This window comes from Sinocyclocheilus anshuiensis, unplaced genomic scaffold (assembly GCF_001515605.1).
Source record: "Sinocyclocheilus anshuiensis isolate Anshui unplaced genomic scaffold, SAMN03320099.WGS_v1.1 scaffold6, whole genome shotgun sequence".
In the NCBI taxonomy this organism is placed as follows: domain Eukaryota; kingdom Metazoa; phylum Chordata; class Actinopteri; order Cypriniformes; family Cyprinidae; genus Sinocyclocheilus; species Sinocyclocheilus anshuiensis.
Window position 1 is genome coordinate 1,402,905 of NW_015547668.1, and position 19,310 is coordinate 1,422,214.

The 19,310-nt window shown below is 41.7% G+C and overlaps 1 protein-coding gene across 2 annotated transcripts in view; it reads right to left on the reverse strand.

The window, feature by feature from the left end:
* The window catches only part of LOC107702692 (homeobox protein Meis1), a 78,990-nt gene that overhangs the window by 13,953 nt on the left and 45,727 nt on the right, over positions 1 to 19,310 (reverse strand). The window contains exons 9-12 of one of the 2 annotated variants that reach the window (XM_016505088.1): positions 16,556 to 16,632; positions 5,869 to 5,927; positions 4,886 to 4,975; positions 4,291 to 4,385 (exon numbers count right to left, since the gene is read on the reverse strand). In XM_016505088.1, coding sequence (XP_016360574.1) covers positions 4,327 to 4,385; positions 4,886 to 4,975; positions 5,869 to 5,927; positions 16,556 to 16,632 — 285 coding nt within the window. In that variant the 3' untranslated portion in view covers positions 4,291 to 4,326. The remainder of the gene's footprint in view (positions 1 to 4,290; positions 4,386 to 4,885; positions 4,976 to 5,868; positions 5,928 to 16,555; positions 16,633 to 19,310) is intronic. The other variant, XM_016505087.1, reaches the window with a different exon arrangement.

The window sequence follows — 19,310 nt, forward strand, 5'->3', positions numbered from 1 at the left end:
TTATGATGTACAAATTGGGAATGCAAAATGGAGGCCTCCTGAAAGGCAGGAGGATGTGGCTCAGACAGGTGGATAGCACTCAGTTTCTTCCTAAGGCCATGATGGGTCATGGGAAATCCGCCCTCCCGCAGAACAAAAAATGGCCTGGCAAACGAGTATTCAATGAATTATTGATTTATTCACATATATTTTTTTCTCGTTTAAACGCAAAGTGATTTATGGAGGAGGCCAAAAGTCTATGGAGATGGCACACACATAGTGTGAAAAGAAAAAAAAGTTCACATCCTTTTTAAAAAAAAATCTATTAGAAACAACATAATATGCAGAACAATACGATAGCATTTACAATACTTTTTTCCCAGTTCTTATGAAAGTCCATTGCAATTTTACAACAGTATACAGTATGTCCGCATCCCTCCCCTTTAGAGGCTGATATAGTAATAAATTCAATCTTTCTTTCTCTCTCGCTCTCTTTTTGTGTCTAAGCAAAGGGCACCTCCTTTTAAAGTGTCCCATAGTATACAGATATCGGGCTTTTTTTTCTTGGTCCGAATCTATAGCCAAGATGCAAGCTCCTCAGTCTCGGTAACAAGTCAGTATGTAATCGGTTCTTGGCAAGCTCCAGAAAAACCAATCGCAGCTCCTCGTCTATCCGTTGCAGTCATTTACAGAATCCATTTTAGTAAATTACTGGGCATGGATGTCCATGAATTGTCCTCCCATGGTAGGGTCTCCTGGATTGAACATAGGGGGGCTAGAGGCTGACATGGGCATGGCAGGGTGAGGTGGTCCTCCGTGCATTAACATCGCTGGGTGGTGGGGGTGTCCAGGGATGTAGGAACGCATGGGAGGGCCGTGCCGCAACTGAGCAGGGTGGTGGGGCATCTGGGAGGCGCCATAGCCTGGTTGCCCCATAGCCATACCCACCGGGCCACTGTGTGAACCAATCGTTTTCTTTACAAGGAAGTGACTCTACAATCACAGCACCAGAAAGCATATGAGTCATGTGGTTGTAAGAGAAGCCTTTGAGAGAGGACTTTCCTCTGTAATGAATGGGAAGAGACTAGAAGAGGAATCCGTGTAGTGGGAGAGGGAGGCTCTCTAGGGACTAACTTACTGGCCTGAACATAGCACTTTACTGCTGCTTGCACCAGGGATCTGTACTCAGTGTCGTATCCATCAGGTCTGGAATCCGCCACATTCATACCCGACTAGTCAACCGGAAGGTTGTCCTTCACTAAGGTCAACCAGAAGGTCGATATGTAGCTGTTATTAGGCTTAAATTGCTAATATTATATTCATCTCAGAGAACAATGCTGTGATGAAATCTATATAATTGGCTCCCCACTGGATAACCGTGACTATAATGTGTTCATATTCTAAAAGGCATTGACTTTATTATTATTTTTTTACATAATTAAAAAAAAAAATTTCATCCATAAATCTACTTTTAGCGTTTTAATCACATGCTAGTTAAGGTTGTACTTTCGAAATGATATAAATGAAAGTCTAACACTAAATGGCACATAGGTGGAAATGAACTGCTGTGTGTCCACGAGTCAAGTCCTTATGCCAGAGGAAGCCACAACAATGACAAATGAGGTAAAATAAGCCATGCCTTTATTCTACGTTCTCCCCTCACTTATCTCACTTTAAACACAATGAGCAAAGGTCTGTGGCTCACTCTGAGAGCCCCTCAGAGAAACACCACCATTGTGCTTAAATTAAAGACGAAAGGTGAAAATTTACAAAGGCCGTCACTTGAGAGGCCTCACCTGGGTGCGTGCACGTGCCACGAGCAGAAAGGCCACTAACCCTGTGACAGCGGCAATACAAAGCAACAAATCAACCTTAAATAAAAAAGAAATAAAAAATTTGTTATTGCCCTGGTTGTAGGTCTTTAGGTTTCAGCTTCAGAATGGCATATATAATGGTTGGTGTTTTGCACTAGCACTGAAGCGGTAATCTGTATGCCCCTGCAATTATTTACCACTAAAGGACTGACCCAAGCTTTTGAGGGGTCATCAGCTGTATTTGATTTCAATCCTTGAACACGTTGTTTGGTGAGGAAGGAAAACATCCAGTCTATCAGAAAAGCAATGCTTGGATGTGAAAAGGGCAGACGTTGCAAATGTGGGTTTTCACTTAATAAGTCAATCAATACATTGAGTTCCTTGCCTGTCTATTTTCAGAGGTGCCATGGGACCGAATCGACAGGGGATGTTTGACATGGACAATACAGGAGCCAAATCCCCGAAGACCCTTTCCCCCCTTAAAAGTAAATGTCAAGAGCGGAAAAATGGGTACCTTGACCCTGCAAAAGGTTAACAAACTTCTGCTTAATGAATGGGAGGAATGAAATTTCAGACAAAGGAGTCTCCAGCAGAGCTTCCAGCGCACCAAAGCATACCAGCTGCGTTCAAGTATGGACGGGGAGGGCTACATTTTTGTCCATATGCCCATAATTAATGCTCTCTGCTCTCACTATTGTCTTGAAATTAAAATGAAAAAAATTTGGCCACCCTTGGCTAATTTTGTTGACGAAATGCAAAGAACGGTATGGGGGAAATGGTCATAAAACAGTCGTTCCCTCGCTAATCAAAGGCTTGTCCTCTTCAACTTGAGTAGCTAGGCTTTATCCATGCTGACAGGTGTATTGTTTCGGAGAGCTATAAGCTCTATAATCGTCATGGGCAGAAAGCATAACGCTTTGCTAAGTAGGTTTAATTGGCTTTGGTTTTAAGTAATGTTGCAGTGTGACTGCTTGGAACACCTTAATATCAGGTCTTGGGACTTCCCAGCAAATAACTGCTTAATCTCGCCTTTAGGAGAATTCCTCAACTAATGAAAATTGCTTATAAAATATAATGAAGCCTTGGTCTCTTAATCAAATAAGATAACGTTTTTTGTAATAACCTATTAATTTAATTGGTCGTGAAGTATAAAACACATCAATTACATTTAATTGACCTAGAAACTATAGTAACAATATTTAAATTAGACAAGCTAGGAAATTTCAGCGATGAAGCCATTAAGACCAGGCATTCTTCACCATGGCGACATATTTCTGTCACACTCTGCCTCCTTTTCTTTCCTCATTTCCCCCTCTCACTCGCTCTCTTTTTCCCCTCAACCCATCTCATCTAAGATTCCACACGCGGCCCAATTACAGAATTCAGCAAGCAAATTGAGGCTGTTTAAAGCAGGTTTCTCTCGTCTCTTCTGGGAACTATGGCAGCTGCTGTAAGCAGCCATTTGGACACCGGGAAACACTTTCAGTGTTTAGATACACACACAAAGCGGGGACGTGACGTTTTAAAGCACAGGTTGTGTTATCAGCCCATGTCTCTCAGGTTAAAGACAGTGAGGTAGAGAGTCTCTTTGACAACAGAGGTATTCTGTGCTTGGCTGCATTAATGATCGCTATTTTTGTATACTGAATAAGTCAAATCCATTTGTCACACCGCTTTTGATGGCATATTTAATTTAGATATAGTCAATTAGGCTGGACTAAGCTGTGTACCCTGCTGTGCACACCTCCATTTTGCACTCCTTCATCTCCCCTGCCTTTGCCATTAGTAATCCTATTAGGAAAGACAGACAAGAAAATAGTGGACCAAGCCAGGGTCGATAGAAGCAGCTCCACCTAAAACATTCCATGCAAGACTGACATAATTTCCAAATGTGTGGCTATGTATTTGGCTGCAGGGTGAGAGAGCGATTCTTTGTGCGTTGCCTCGCAGGTTGCTGTATAAATGTAACTCATGCATCAACTGTAGGGAGACAGATTTATGACACTTTGGGGACATGCACTTTTCTCTCCTTGCACTGCTCCAGACTGCTTACATTTTGCCAATCAGTCTGTTGCTATGGTAACACACCCCTCCCCTTCTCCGACCAAAACCCCAATCTCAATCCCCCCACCCTCCATTTGCCTCTTTCCCCACACAGTTATTCCTCCTCCTCCTGCTCTCTCTCTATCTTTCTCTTTCACCCACACTCATTTCCCCTTTTTATATATGACTCTATGCACTGTTTAGTAACATGGCCAAAAATGTTCAGAAGTAAGAAAGGGCAGCACAGGTCGCACATGTACACAAGCACACAAACTCTTGATCGGAGCTTGTCACCCACAAGTACAGGAAATATTAGTATTGGTAAGCAGGAGAAAGCAGCTTGTTGTCTGGAGGAAAAGAGACATTTTTGTTTCTCCCATTTCGTAAAAGCAAAATTAATAGCTGAAAACATGTCAGAAATTATGGATGCTTGGTGACCCTGCTTTTGTACTTACTTCCCCCATTGCTTTGCGATTGGTTAACTAGAAGGTTACATGTAGTGCCACTGTCCCTCCATGCCCATATTCATGCCCATCCCACTCATAGGCCCTAGAAGGAGAGAAAACAATCGAAGAAGATGCCGAAAGATGAGAAAATAAACAGACCACGGCTCAGAGACAGGAGGTCAAGAAACAAAAGCACAATTCCCCATTTATTAAAAGAAAAGAGACGAACACCATATGGTACAAATAAGACAATATAAGTAAACAAACAAGTAAATAATGCATTCAAAGGCTAAAGGTTGGAAGGAAGCCTGGCTTTGGATAAATCCTGCAGCTTAAGTGGTGAGGTGGGAGGGGATGAGTGGTTAGCAACAGTGACCAGTTACACAGGTTGGAAGAGGCTTAGATTCAGAGAGAAGAGCAAATTCTGGGAAGATGGGTATTAGAAAGCAAAGGTCTCAGAAAGGAAACATGAAAGGACAAAGGGGTGTCATGCATTAGACCACACCTGTGCAAACCAAGGGTCTTAGAATCAGACTGAGAAAGGAGGTAGTGCGGAAGAGAAGGAGGGGGCTTGTGGGAAGGTGGGACATGCCAAGGTCTTACCAGGTGGTCTGATTCCCATGTGCTGCTGGCCGTCCATCACGAAGCCTCCCATGGGTTGACCATCTGGGTTGTAGGGAGCTCCTTGACTTACTGCAGGAGGGCATTGTGAGGGAATATGGGGGAAACGGACAGTGGTCAATTAGTGCTTTTAATTAAGTTTAAGTCGCAGGAGAAACATCATCTGTTAACACACATGCAAACTTAGGCATTTCACACAGATTCTTTGGGTTTCATGAGAGATAAAACACTTGACAGAACATGCCCAATGAAGCTTAAGTACTGGGAACAAAGAGCTAAGCCTATATTCTGTAATACAGGAAACATTTTTAGACAACCCCAAAAAATTAAGGAAAATCAAAGTTATCTTTTTTCCCCCACACAAGCTAATTGAGATGTACTTACCGCGAGTTCACGCTTTTCAAAGTGTGTGTGTATGTTGGGGGGTTATTTGGTCAAAGAAAAACAACTCAACCCCAATGAATGCCTTTGAACTTTTCTGAGTCCCTAATGCTACCCTGCCCCCTGAACCCTATTACAGGTAATAAAATTTACAGCAGTCCACAACAAGCCATGCACCAGGGGCACTGTTCACTAACAGGAAGAACTTAGCTAGGAGGCAAACATGGTCACTTCAAAAATAAAACATAAAGTTAAAAAAACAAGATTAATATCTTCTGTACTTGACCGAACAACTCTCCACTGTTCTCTAGTAGAATAAGTTGGATAGAGAAGATCCAGTTGTAGTTATTGTTTCAATACTTTAATCCATCGTACGTGTTTGCTCGCTTCTCTTCGTCACTGGGTTATATAGTGCCCAAGTCAGCATGATTAGCGCTTTGGATTAATTGGATGGATTTTAGTGGTCAATCATTGTTGACATCCAGGCTGGGCTAAGTATTTACCGGCAGGTGGGCCTCCGGGTGCATGGCTTGCAGGGGGCTTTCGCCTGTGGGACTTGAATACAGAAACTATGGGGGACTTGCCTGCTCGGTTGGACTGGTCGATCATGGGCTGCACTATTCTTCTTCTTGCGTTAATGAACCTGTAAAAAAACAAGATGCAACATATGAATGAAAAGTTACTGGAGTTTTTGCTATCTTTTTCTGTAAACACAGTCACGTCCAAGCCTGCTGCTGTCCAGATCAGCCCAGATAGCTAATCAGAGGGGTAACTGAGGGATTTTTTTCTCTAATCCTCTAGTACTCCAGTGGGAGTGTTGTAGAGTTGTCCCATAACACAGAAATGTTCACAAAGCTTACGACTTGTACAAACTTGTGCTAGCTTAATATATATTGTCTACTAAGCGAAGTGCACAATAGCACTTTGAAGAAAGTGGTGTTTTCCTCTATGTATGCAGTTCTTTTTTAACAACTTTATTTTAAACCACTGAACCATTCAAACCCTGATGCCAGATGTAACGCAGTTGATAGGCACCACAGGAATGAATGTGTTTAGGAAATGTTTGCTAACGTGAAGTGTTGCATTGTCAAAGAACACAAGTACAAGCCATGTTTTATTTTTCCTTCTGTCTCCCTAGAGGGAGAATAATGAAACTGTGGGTTCAATGAGGAGTTTTTTTTCCCCGCCAAAAAGAACAGGCTGCTCTGCTATTCTGCGTATTGTGCATAACATTTGTGACAAAAACATATTTGGTCCCTGTAGCTTCTGACCCCCAGCCTCTTTGCACCATACATCGGAGTGCTCTGGCCTTGTTGTGCCTAAATCCCCTCTAGTGACCCTGTGACCCTGGTCACCTCCAGGAGACCATGCTCAGGGGTTCCAACTTGATTTATGTCCTCCTGCTGTTACCACAGTTGGACACTTCCATTTTAACGTTTGAGGGGGGAATTAGTAGACTTTTAAGGAAACAATAGCCGCGCTACTTTTTTCAGGCTGAGAAAAGCAAGGGAGGAGACCTTGGGGTGTAGGGAGAGAGCGAGAGAAAGAGAGAAAGGGAGAGATAAAGAGAAAGAGCAGGACTAACAGACAAAGAAATGTTCACATAGGCATCTGCTAAGCTTCTTCTTTATTAATTATAAAAACGGATCGTTCCAACTCTAAATTTTGACTGTTTAAGCCATTGGAAAATGCAACTGTAAACAACTTGCAGTTTGTATAATTAACTATATTACTATAGATATAATTAATATTCACAATATAATTATTATTATACAAATTGAACTATTTTTTAAATAAATGTAACTATTGAACAAAAGCGTTTTTTTTTTAAGTGAGCCATCCATCCATACCATGATTAATGGGATTTTAAGGCACTCTTCACGTTTACCCATGGTAATATTACTGTAATAAATTGTCTCTCATGGTGTAAAACTTGAATTTTTTTTTTCTTTAAATTTATTTGACCAGAGATCACAACTTTCTCATATCACCAATATCACTGTACGATATCAGCTTAAAGGCTTAAAAAAAAGATCAGGGGAGGAATGTACTGACATGGCAGTGCACCATCAAATGAGAGAATGTCTGGAGTTTTATCACCAGCAGCGGGCTGGAGAGCAGGGGGAGTCTCAGACTAGGCATTCCTTTTACTGCCTTCATCTCAGGCTGGGGTCGAAGGGGGGGCACTGTTGTCTATCTGCTGACCTCTGCCGTTTGGATTTTCCTCCCTCGCTCACTCGCTCTGCCTCTGCCTTTTTTCCGCTCTTTTTTTTTTTTTTTTTAAATTGTGGAAATGGCTGTTCTTTCTTTCTTTTTTTTAAAAAGGTATCTTAAGCTTCCTCTCTCGTTGCTTCTTATATCTAAGGCCAGATGCGCCAAAAGCTGGAACAAAGGACAAGTGCTACACAATACCAGGCAGGGGGATGGAGAGGTGGTGAGGGTGAGAGAGGGGGTTTAGGAGTGTGAGGAAAAAGAGAAAGAATGGTCATGCTCTGTTCTGTGAGCCAGGCGGACGCCCTGGCGCTGACGGTTAAGAAGGCAATCAAAAGGAGCAGAGAACCATACGGGCCAGGCTAAAGCTGGAGCCTCCATTAGGAGTAAAAGTTCACCTTTACGCGACCTCTCCGCGCTATAGGACTGCGTTTATGGCCTGTTCAGTTTCTACTTCCCATAGGCACACAATGAAGCCAACTATTCAGCCCAGCTTGGGACAACGTGGGGCTATTTTAAAGCAAAACGTCACTAGTGGCACCTCCAAAGTAGGGTAAAAAGAGGAAGGTTAAAAATACACCGCTTTACTAAAAGGATGAGAAAAAAGACTGAAATGAGAGTGTTTATGAGCCAAATGAACCTGGACGGAGGCTTGGTTCTTCTCATTCTGTTAGCGCATGTGTGTTTCGTAACTGTTGGAGCGCTATTGCTCATTCCCGCCTTTACTGACAGTCGATCTGATCTCTGTCGGGTCTGCCAGGTCCTCTGCTAATATCCCACTCTCATTACAAACGCACAGGTGTAGCACGAACGGCACGTGAAATGGCCAATTAAAAGCAAGAAATTGTCTTTTTCATCAGCTGCCTTTGTTGCGTGACCAATTAGGGAATAATTTAATAAGCGTTGCTGGAAAGATCCAGATTGAAGATACAAAAGGTTATATTTCAGTATGTCTATCTAAATGCATATGAAGTATGCCATTTTTCTAAGAAATGCCCCCTTCGTTCGCTCGTTCCCTCTCTCTAAGATGTAAACTGTGTGAGGGGGCGCATGCATGACTACGGAGGACCAAATTCACTCATGAAATCGCATTTCAACACACTCAGCTACATTTACATGTATATTAAAAACCCACAAACAGGCATATCGGTAATACCGATGGAATAGAATGATCTGATGATTCGGATCTGCATCTGTGGCTCTACAGGAATCTTCAGTAAAAATATGCATTAAAAGAAAAGATATAAAATATGTTATGGTTTTAAGATAATTATCAGTTAAAATGATCGATTTAGTCATTGTGCTAACTGTTAGGACGTAACTGGCTAAAAATAGCTACATACTACATTTTAGTAGTGTGACTAGCTGAAATGTTTTCAAAATATTGTAGTTCTCCAGTTACAAGCTGCTTTGTGACAATGCTACATTGCCATTTTCAATGTTGCACTGTATTGTGCACACACATCAAACTAAGTAATATTCATGCATAAAGTAATATTCATTGATTTGTTCAATCTAAAATAAATAAATAAATATTTGAGTCCCTGTGTGGCATTTTAGGTATTCTTTAATATTTAAATATGAAGCAAAATATTTAATGAAAGCTTATGTTCATTACTATGGAAGCACAGTTTAAATTGGTGTGCTTTCTGGTTTTTGGCTATGAATTTATAGGTTCAATTTAATGCTGTCACCCTAATTGATATGCTCATTCATTCAAAAACACTCATTCAGATTCATTCAGTTTTGTGCCAGTTTTAAATTATATCAATTAAATTACACTTACAAATGTATTTTTAAATTGTATCATTAAATAGTTATACATTTTAAATTAGATTGCTTCCCTAATTAGCTACAATGTAGTTTGTTTTGTTAGCTTGTAATGTAAATAACTACTTTTTCAAAATTAAAGCTCAACTGTAATTTAACAATTTCAAAATAATGTGTAGCTTGTATCTTGGCACTACATTTTTTGAAGTAGCTTCCCCCACACCGGTTAACATGCTAACTGCTATAATTCAACTAGCTAATCATGCAATAAGACCCCTCTGGTGAAACCAACTTTATTATCATTATCTGCTCTGGAGATCCATTTACTTAAGTAATTAGTAATTCACATGTTGGCATGCCTCAAGGCAAATTTCATAAATACGAGCATCTCATCTCAACCTAAAGTCATAAAAGTCCACCCTGGCTCCTCCTCTCTCCAAGTCATTCTGGGGTCAGTCGCTGTGGCCTGCCTGTGCTTAAATAAACTAGTCCAGCTGTTTGCTGCACAAATTCCATTTACACTCCTGCCTCCCCTCTATGCACCCGCTCTCACTCACTCACACACACACACACTTATACATACATTTACACACTTTTTTAAATCAGCACAGCAACCCAGGTCTGGAGGAGTGGCGTTAACCTGTTCCATTGCTGGAGACAGACAAGGGGGAATGGGGTGTACATAAAGGACCAACTTCCAACACCCGTTTGCATCTCTCACCTCAGACAATTCCATTCAGCCCCATCACACCCCTCTTCCTCCCCTCGCACTGCATATTCCTGCCTTTCTCACCTCTCGTCACGTTCTTAATAACATCGGCCTCCCCCTCGGCCCCTCCGCTGTTTCTTAGACTGGCCTGCGTGGGTGGAATCCCATAAGAAGAACCCATTCTACTGGGTCTAGGGAAGCAGGAGCCATGAATTTGAACTAGTTGTTAGTACAGTGATGTCATTCTTCTTTAGACACTCACAGCTCATCTGAGGTGTGGTGCTAGAAAATCACAGAAACATAGGCATGTGTCTTGACATATTTGCAGATTTTGCTGTAGTTGCTTACACCAGCTAATCCCAAACTTGGTGGCTTCCAGGTTTTTTACATGCAACTGTGAGATCTGCACAGCTATCTTCATGTCAAACACTAATTTGGGGGATTCAATCTCACATTTAAATCTAGTAATCATCCCGAAAACATTGCAGTGTGTATGTGGCCAGATTCCTAGACTTTACCGGGATTACCTGGTCCACTCTAGCAAGGCAAAACAGCTTGCCCAAAGAAAACAGAGGAGATGTAAAAGGGGCTTTTGGGGAAGTCTCAAGTAGGGGCTTGTCTAATCTCTGCTGCATCAGCCCCCCTCCAACAGAGGCTGATCATTACTTCAGCAAACTCACCCCTGGTGCACCCTCACAAGCTCCTCTCACCAAACAAAGTCGAAACCTTTCCATTAACAGAGCTGTGAAGTCCCCTCTAAAGCTGCTATTAAAGAGTGGGGCCGCCGCCTGGGGGCTAAGGAACACACTTTATAAACACATAGCTGGTGTGTGAGAAGGAGAGAGGGGTGCAGCAGAGATTGCTACGAGTTGCTCAAAAGATCAACACAGCCAGGAAGACATATGCAGACTTCAGACCAGAAAACTCCAGCTTGAGGCAAGAGGAGACCATTGCTGTGATCAACCTCTGTTGTGGCATTCAAACGACTACCGAAAAACAAAGCAGAGTGCAACTGCTGTGAGGTGCTGGACATGCTTCAGAGACGGTTCCCCACTCCTCTGGAGCCGGGGACTATGAGGTCATTCTTGGCATGAACATGGCCTGCCTGCTCTCCTCTGATTCCCCACCCAGCCCAGAGAGAGCAAGAGTATTATAGAGCAATAATACATCAAAGAGGGAGGGCACCATCATATGCCCACTTTACAAACACAACATTGGAAAACCCTCTATTCCATGCTGTCATCTATCTCTGAGGGCTCTTCATGCAGCCTGATGCCAGAGGCAAACGCTTGGGCCAGAGGGCACTGCCTCTCTGTCTGCGCAAACATGCAAACAAACAACCGCACAGTGTTGGGATGTCAACTGGCAGCCGTATGTGTGGCAGCACATGGCACATTAGAGAGGAAATGACATCACGGTGGCAGGTTTAATGGGGCCTCCGCCTAGCTGTCACTGTGGTGGTCTCTGCCGGGCGCTGTAGAGCTCATGCTGGCACCGCCAGTTCTATTGACACACATACAAGACCTTACACGTAAGCTCTGACTGGCATTACTAACCACGCACCAGGAACCAGGAATTTACCTGAGCAAAAAAAAAATTTTTTTTTTTACTTTAACACCTGATGGTATGGTAATTTGAATAACCAGTAGAGACCATAAATGAAAGCTTAAGATTTGTGGTCTGACAAGTTTAGTCACTTTGCTGCTTCAGCTTCCCTAATAAAAACTGTGATGGCACCATGCTGATATCACATCGGGTATTCTATTATATACAGTACCATGGCACTGTTTAATTCATGCACTATTATATGTAATAGGTAAGTGTTGCCATGATGTAAAAAAAAAAATCTGTTTGTCCAACCAGTGACAGATAGGAGTTTTCATTATTTTAGTTTTCATTTTGTGAAATTTAATTTGGTGAAATTAACAGTGCAGATAATATGGCTAGGGCAATATTTTTCATATTTATTCTTTATACTTGCGTTATATGTAGAGAATGCATATATGAAGTGTTACTTGCTCTAGCGTGTATATTTTTGTGGTTGTTGTTGGAGGGGTGAAATTCAACGTGACCTTGCAATCACTGTAATGCTAAAAGCTCATTAGCTAATCAGTGGTCGGCTCGCTAATCAGCGGTCCAATCTGTTCCTAGATTTATAAACATAACCAATATGCTCTAGTGCCGATCCACCCTCCGTCTGTCATTCACATTCCCCCACAAAATAGAGGATAAAAAAGTAGAGAAAAGAAGAAAAAATGTTGGCAGTGCCTGGGGCCTGTTGTGATGTAAGACAGAGGGAGAGAAAGAGGGGGGTGCACCCTTGTATGGTTCACAGACTTTGTACGAATGCATGCATACACACACACACATATCCGACGACAACTTACTGCCAAAGAGCCATCCATGCACATATATCTCCACATATAGAGATGCATTCTCTCCGAAACAAATAAACTATTTCAACTGCTCTGGTCTCGTTTACACTCGCGCACACACATGCACACGCGCCCCAACACACATTACAAACGACTTCACATGACCACACACACACACACACACACACACACACACAGAGACAGACAGACAGACAGACAGACACCGAGAGAGAACCACTCCAACTTGTCTACTGTTGACATAACACAGAGTTCAGGCCTGAGCAAGTGCTGAAATTCCAGTATGGCAGAATTGTTAGCAAACACTTGAGAACAGACTAAGCCCAACTGTGCAGAAAGGCAAACAATCCCTATATCCATCCAGCTTCATGGAGCTGAGCTCTCCACTATATCTCCATCTCCGCCTGATGTAGCAGGGGATTTTGAGGGTGTAGGTTGGGTCGCATGCCTGTGTCTCACTGGTGTAAATATGTCTTTTGTTTGGCGGTTTGACCCCAGGGTGTGTTGGTATTTTGTTGAAAGGCCACGGATATTCACGCTAAAGCACCTTGACAGGTAGGCTGTGTGAAGGCCGCTCCGGGACATGGGCTATGGCTCATCTCACCCAGACCTGCTTGCATCCTTTGGGCCGCTGTTGCATATACACACACACACATACACATATGTATGCATGAACAGTGAGACTCACGCATATGCATGCATGCTCAGCTTAAGCAAGTAAGTTGTCAGTGTACACTACATCTAGAATTATGGATTTAGTAAACACACAGAATCCAAAGGAAAATTTTACTGCCCAGACGTTGCTCTGTGATAGACTTAATGGAGTTCCTTGCTATGTTTTATATAAGTATACATTTGTCTTGAAAATAAACTGTAATCTTTGCTGTCAAGCAAGTATCCATTTGCTTTCCATTTAAATCTCATCGTGGTATAGGAGAAACAACTGATATACCACACAGATCTCATTTCTGATTTTGCTTTCGTATAGGTTAAACTGCCTATCCAAGATACCTACTGGGTCAGGGGTGACATTTTCCCCCGAAGCTATAAGAACGTTGCCAGATACTACACACGAAGAGCACATAGAGCAATCATCCAGAGCTTTTCTTGAACAAGTTTCAACTTCTCTTGACATGGGCGGGCTTGGCTGTCAGAGAAGTGAAGCATGCCAATCATCCAGTTCTCTCTCTTTATTTTGCTCTCGCTCCTTTTTTTTTCTCTCAGGCACAGAAACCTGATCCAGGGTGTGTGGACGCTGTTTCTCTAAAGTAGCCCCGCCACACCTCACTCCATGCTTTTAAGACTTTCATAAAAGCCGCCTTATTGACAAAACAATCCATCCCTAAGGTTTAAACAGCATCTTTAAAGGGATTATTAAATTCTGTCAGGAAGGGAAGAACGGGCAACACGTGAAACCCGATGACCCGCCCATTGATTTTACATCCCTGATCTTTATGGAGTGTTCTGAGAATGCTTTCTCTTATCGTCAAAGGCTAAAACTTTTCTTTCTCTCTGCATCTTTCCTTTTTCTTACTCTACCATTATTTCAATGAAAGTTTTGCATTTGTATGTCGAACAACTGACTGTGCCTTTACATCATTTGAAGAATAGTTTTCAGACACTCTCAATGCATGTTGACTAAACAACGCACTTACCCACGTGGGTCGATTGTTAATACGTGGACCCAGATTTGCAGCAGTCCCTCATGTTATGTTAGCGCCAATAATTCATGAGTGATCCGCACCCCACGCGGCCTTTAGCATTTTTTATTTAATCTTCAGCTTGCAGATTCTCAGAGTCCTCATCAATAATGGACACATACATCTATGGGAGCAGGGCTTAAGGAAGCCATAATTTTCGGTTGATCTCTTGTTTAGCTCCATCTGTTAGCTGTTTGTTTGATGTCACATTGTGGTTTCCACATGTTCACCCTTAAGTCCTATAATCAACTAAATTTTTGTTCAGAGATATGGCTAAATGATATGGACTTGCATGCTAAGCAAATTAAATCTATATGCTTGCATGCTAGAATGGAATGCTGGAATTTATCTTGTAAATCTTGCACGAGTATTGTATGTTGGAAATAAGCTGTATTGGCCCGGTGCTTTGACTAGTCTGATAAATAGAATCACAGCTTGGGAAATTGCCTCTAAAAATCAGCAGGTCAGGAGGTAACATCACCAGGGGTTGCCATGGAGACACCCAGTGGTGAGCTTCCTACTAAGCACAACCACGGGCCTATGAAATGACAGATCCTACTCTCTAACCCCCAATGTGCTGAGCATCTCTCTCTCCCCCTCTGTTTTCATACACACTTTCCATGTCATCTGCACCCTTACACACATATCCGAACACATCCACACTGATGCACACAATCTGAGAGAAGGCTGCAAGATCCCAGCATGCAGGGTTTAACAGCTAATACCGCTTAAATTGGCCACCTCTGGCTCATCGCTTACACACTTGCGCAGACAAGTGCTCCTTCTCCCGCATCCACACAAAAACAGGCAATATGACAATTCTTCCAACATACACCAAACCCTGCTACACAATGATTCGGCCCAGTAGCCGAATGCTGGGGTAGGATAGGACAGTGTGTGAAGTAATTGCCTGTGTGTTCTCTGCTAACTAATATGGCTGAAAGAATTGATCTCCCATGGGTTGTTGTGAGGTCACAGAAATTGATAACCCCAACAAGATTCCCTTGTGTCCGTCAGCCTGCGTCCCACTGATAGGCCACTTTTGTAAATTAATCCTCATTCTTAGTCACCGGTTGTCTCGAAGGTACCGAACCGTACAATGGTAAGGATTATGTTGTCAGAAATCACATTTTGTGTAATGGGTTTTAATAAGTCTCCCATCTCTCTCACTCTCCTAACATCTGGTGTACATAGCAAGGGATTGGTTGTTAATAAGCTTGAGAAGCCTGATGGAATAACAATGTTACAGTATGTAATCAGCATACAAAGGTATATTGCATTACAGTAAATGTGATATGTTTAGCAATGCATTTAGTAAAAACAATAATTGCTAGCGGAATTTTTAATGAATATTAAAAAATATATAGTACTACCAACAAGTACTATGGTACAAACAACTTTCAGATGGGCATTCCATAGCACTATCCACAGCAGCTACATTAGACTGTGCCCATTCTAACATCCAGTTTCTACAGTAATTGCAACTACCACGTACAAATGACATGACGCTTAAGTGAAACAATTTTGTTTTTTACAGTTGGCAACTCCTTGCAATGACAACAGCCAGAAAAATGCTTTCAATGTACACATACATGTTTTCTCGTTCTATAAAAATGGCTATGTATATATGTGATCTACTTTCTTTTGCTTTTCTCTTGTAACTTAAAGTAGTTTAATGGTTCATATTTGGCTATTTGGATGATTAGGCTACTGATTGCCTTTGTGAAGTAATTAATAATATGTAATTTCTAATTTGTATCGGAATGCTTTTTTAAAACAACTCTCCCATCCCATGTTGGGAGTGCTTACATCAAGGCCGGTTCATTCAGCAAAATGGATTAGGGCATGTAATCAGATCCTTGGCAATATCAATCTCTGACACTTAGAGAACGAGAGCGGAGTGAGTTTGCGAACAGAATTTCATGGCCTGGCATGAGAGAATTTGTGGCAAAGGTTGTTCTTTGTGTTCTTACATCAAACGTTCCATCCTTTGTTAGTTTTCACCTCCCCACTCCCTATCTCAGGCCCTTCATTAGACACGGCTAATAACAGTAAGTATGTGCTGATAGCCATCAGTGGTAACAAACGCACCCCTGTGAAGGTTCTGTCAAACTTTACGGAACTTTTAACGGTGGAAACGACGAAATCAATAGCTTTTTAGGCTGAGACATAGAGTCCTGTGTCACAGTGAGCATGGGACAGACTTTTCTCTTTTGAGAGAGGATTCAGAGAGGCGCAAGAGTAGCTGCTCTCACAGGGATTCATATTTGAATGAGTGAACAAAAAATAAAAAAGTCGGAAAAATCCTGGCGGCAATATCCCTTTGGGTGAATTGATTTGAAGGGAGATGAGGTGATAAGTGGGAGACAGATGGGAGGGGCGAGCAAAAGCAGGGGGGAGGGGAGTGTATTAATTCAAATCATTAAGAGCCGCTTGCCAGGGGCGAAGCTATTGATTGCATGTAAACACAAAAGTACAATTGACTTACCAGTTGTTCACTTGTAGTATAGTCAGCCCGGTGTCTTGTGCCAGTTGCTTTTTCTGTTCTTCTGAAGGGTAGGGGTGCTGATAAAAGAGAGAGAGGAAAAAACAACAGGAAATTACATGAGAATTATTGTAAATAAATCAATTAATGAACACATTTGTTAGTGAGAGAAAGGTCTGAGGTACAGAAGGGAGACGTTGCTCACACATTTGTGCAGAAAAGTGGCAAAGCAGCTGTTAATTAGTGTGAAAAAGTGAGGTGTGTCTCTTTCTTAGAGTCATTAATGGAATATGAAATCGTGTAATTAATGGCAGCGAAAAAGGCAAGCCAATTATAAAGTTAAGTGAAGTGTGGGAACAGAAACAGTAATTAGAGTGCTGTGCCGTGCAACCCCACTGAAATTTATTCTAGTCATCTTGCTGCCATGAATGCATGATAGACAATGGATATCTGAAGCCTTGTGTGGAATACAGACCACAAATCTGACATATACCTCTTCCTTTTTTAATCGTTGTGAGATTACCATCATTATAGATGATTAGCCAGTTAGCGAAAAGGTAACAACATGGGTGATACTAAAGTAAGGTGAACAGTTTTCAATACAGCCAAGTTAAGAACTTGATTTTTTTGCTGATCCAGCTGTTTAAATAAAGGTGAGGTGAGATTTGCTTGATTTATACTAGCATTAGTATGAAGTATTGAGCTTGCTAGCTTTGAGTCTAAACAATGTGCTGTTCATGAAAAAGACAAGACAGAGCCTGTGTTGAGGCCCCTGCTGAGCATGTAAAATGGGAGGTACATTGTGCAAAGATGTTTACACCACATTTATACCTAGAGAGATAAAAAAGAGAGAGAACCCTGTGTTTTGGTCTTAAAGCACAGCAATAACCCCTCTACCATTTCTGTGGTACAATATTTTCATATAATGCTTTCTTAACACAATAATCGGACCTAGACACCTCCAGTGTTTGTGGATGGCACAGTGCACTGTTTGTCTCACTGTGCTAACAGATTCAGACCTTCTAAGCCCATTACCAAACCTTGCACAACCTGATAGGGATTAACAGAGACCGAGGCTTTAACTTGGCGTTGGGCTGCAAATCTACCAAAGTGACAACAGATTGCTGTTTAACAGAGAAGTTAGCAAATCACTATTGCAAACAAAAATGTTTTCTACTAGTCCTCAAACCATAGTGAGTCAACATCCTTGACACTGCAGCAAAGTAACTAGGAGCCAAGCATGTCACTGGGAAAGGGCACTTATGAATATTGTTTACTTTTACTTATGTGATCTAACGTATAGCATTGCAAAGGAAGACATTGGCAACTGTGATTCTGATTCACACTTTCAGAGGTATAATAAGAACAAGGCTTCCAAATGAACAAACAAAAATTTAAAAATGGTTGGCGCCACGGGTTGTCTGCTCTTTTTTTCGAGCAATAATAAATTGGAATGTCTTTCATGTTGCTGAATGCATGTTTATTTACTGGTACTGCCAGGGAACGCGAGCTGTTTTCCTGTCGCTATGTCATTTTCTTGTGATCCAATTGTAGGTAATTGGAACAAACTGTGGATAATTTCATGCAGAAAGTTATAATTGTAAGTGTTGCCTCCAGCCATTTCTAAATAGATTTTAAGATTTTTTTTTCTTTTTTGCCTTATCATATGTTTCCAGTGTCCATCGTTGTAAACCACAAAGATGAGGTTTGTGTGAAACCAGGGCCAGGACTGGAAATGTGAGAAAACAACATTCCAGCCTCTCTCACTGTCATCTGATCAGTGGTAATTGCTGATAGCAGGCCTTTGAGCATCAAAAATGTAATGGCAACTATAATCATAAAATCAACGTATAAGTCCAACATCACATTTATGTCATTCCTGCCCTTTTCTGTACTTCATCAAATCATCAGAGAGAGAACAGCGGTCATGCTCAACTTTACAAATGAACTGTGGAGGTAAAAATGGCATTGAGTGTGGCATGATGGCTGGTCAGCCCTGTAGTGAAGGGAACATGTCTGGACAAAAGTATCAGAGGCCTCATGACTTTTAAGGGGAAAGCTGTGCCAAAGGCTATGTGACAGCACAAACACTGACTGTTCTGCTGCTGGCTTACAAAGAATGACTCCAGCTCTGGGCCGCTGCAATTCCAGGTATGAGAAAACTGGGGCCGGATGAGATTCACACATCATTGTGTTCTGCTCACTACCTCTCCTACACCGAAAGATTTTAAGGACAGCAGGTTAAATTCCAGCTTGGTTACACTCCGATAACATGATTTGGAAACAATAAATTCTCTTTTCGCCAGACCATTTGCATACAAGATTCTTTTGCAATCCGCTATTTTGAAACCCGTCTCTTCTACAACTATGTTTTGTCAGTCATTACATGGTCTAAACTTGCAAAGGAATGGGTAACTAAGAGAGTCATTCACATTAAAATTCAAATATTAAATATCTTGATGAGATATAGAATGAAGAATGCATTGTACTGGATTCGCTTTCAAGAAAAGAAGGGAGAAGGACTGTCAACTAAGGCAACTTGTTAGACAACTTTACAAAATGAAATGTTACAACAATGCACAATGGGGTGGAGAAAATGAGCAGTCAAGTTTCAGCTCAACTTAAATGTAACCTAATCCTATCCTAACTTCTCATTAAATCCTAGAAACCCCACACAAAGACCTGTTCTGTGATTGACAGGTTGCTCCGACCATGAGCATTTAGCAGTACCCAAACAGGATTCCTGTACAAATGCCAA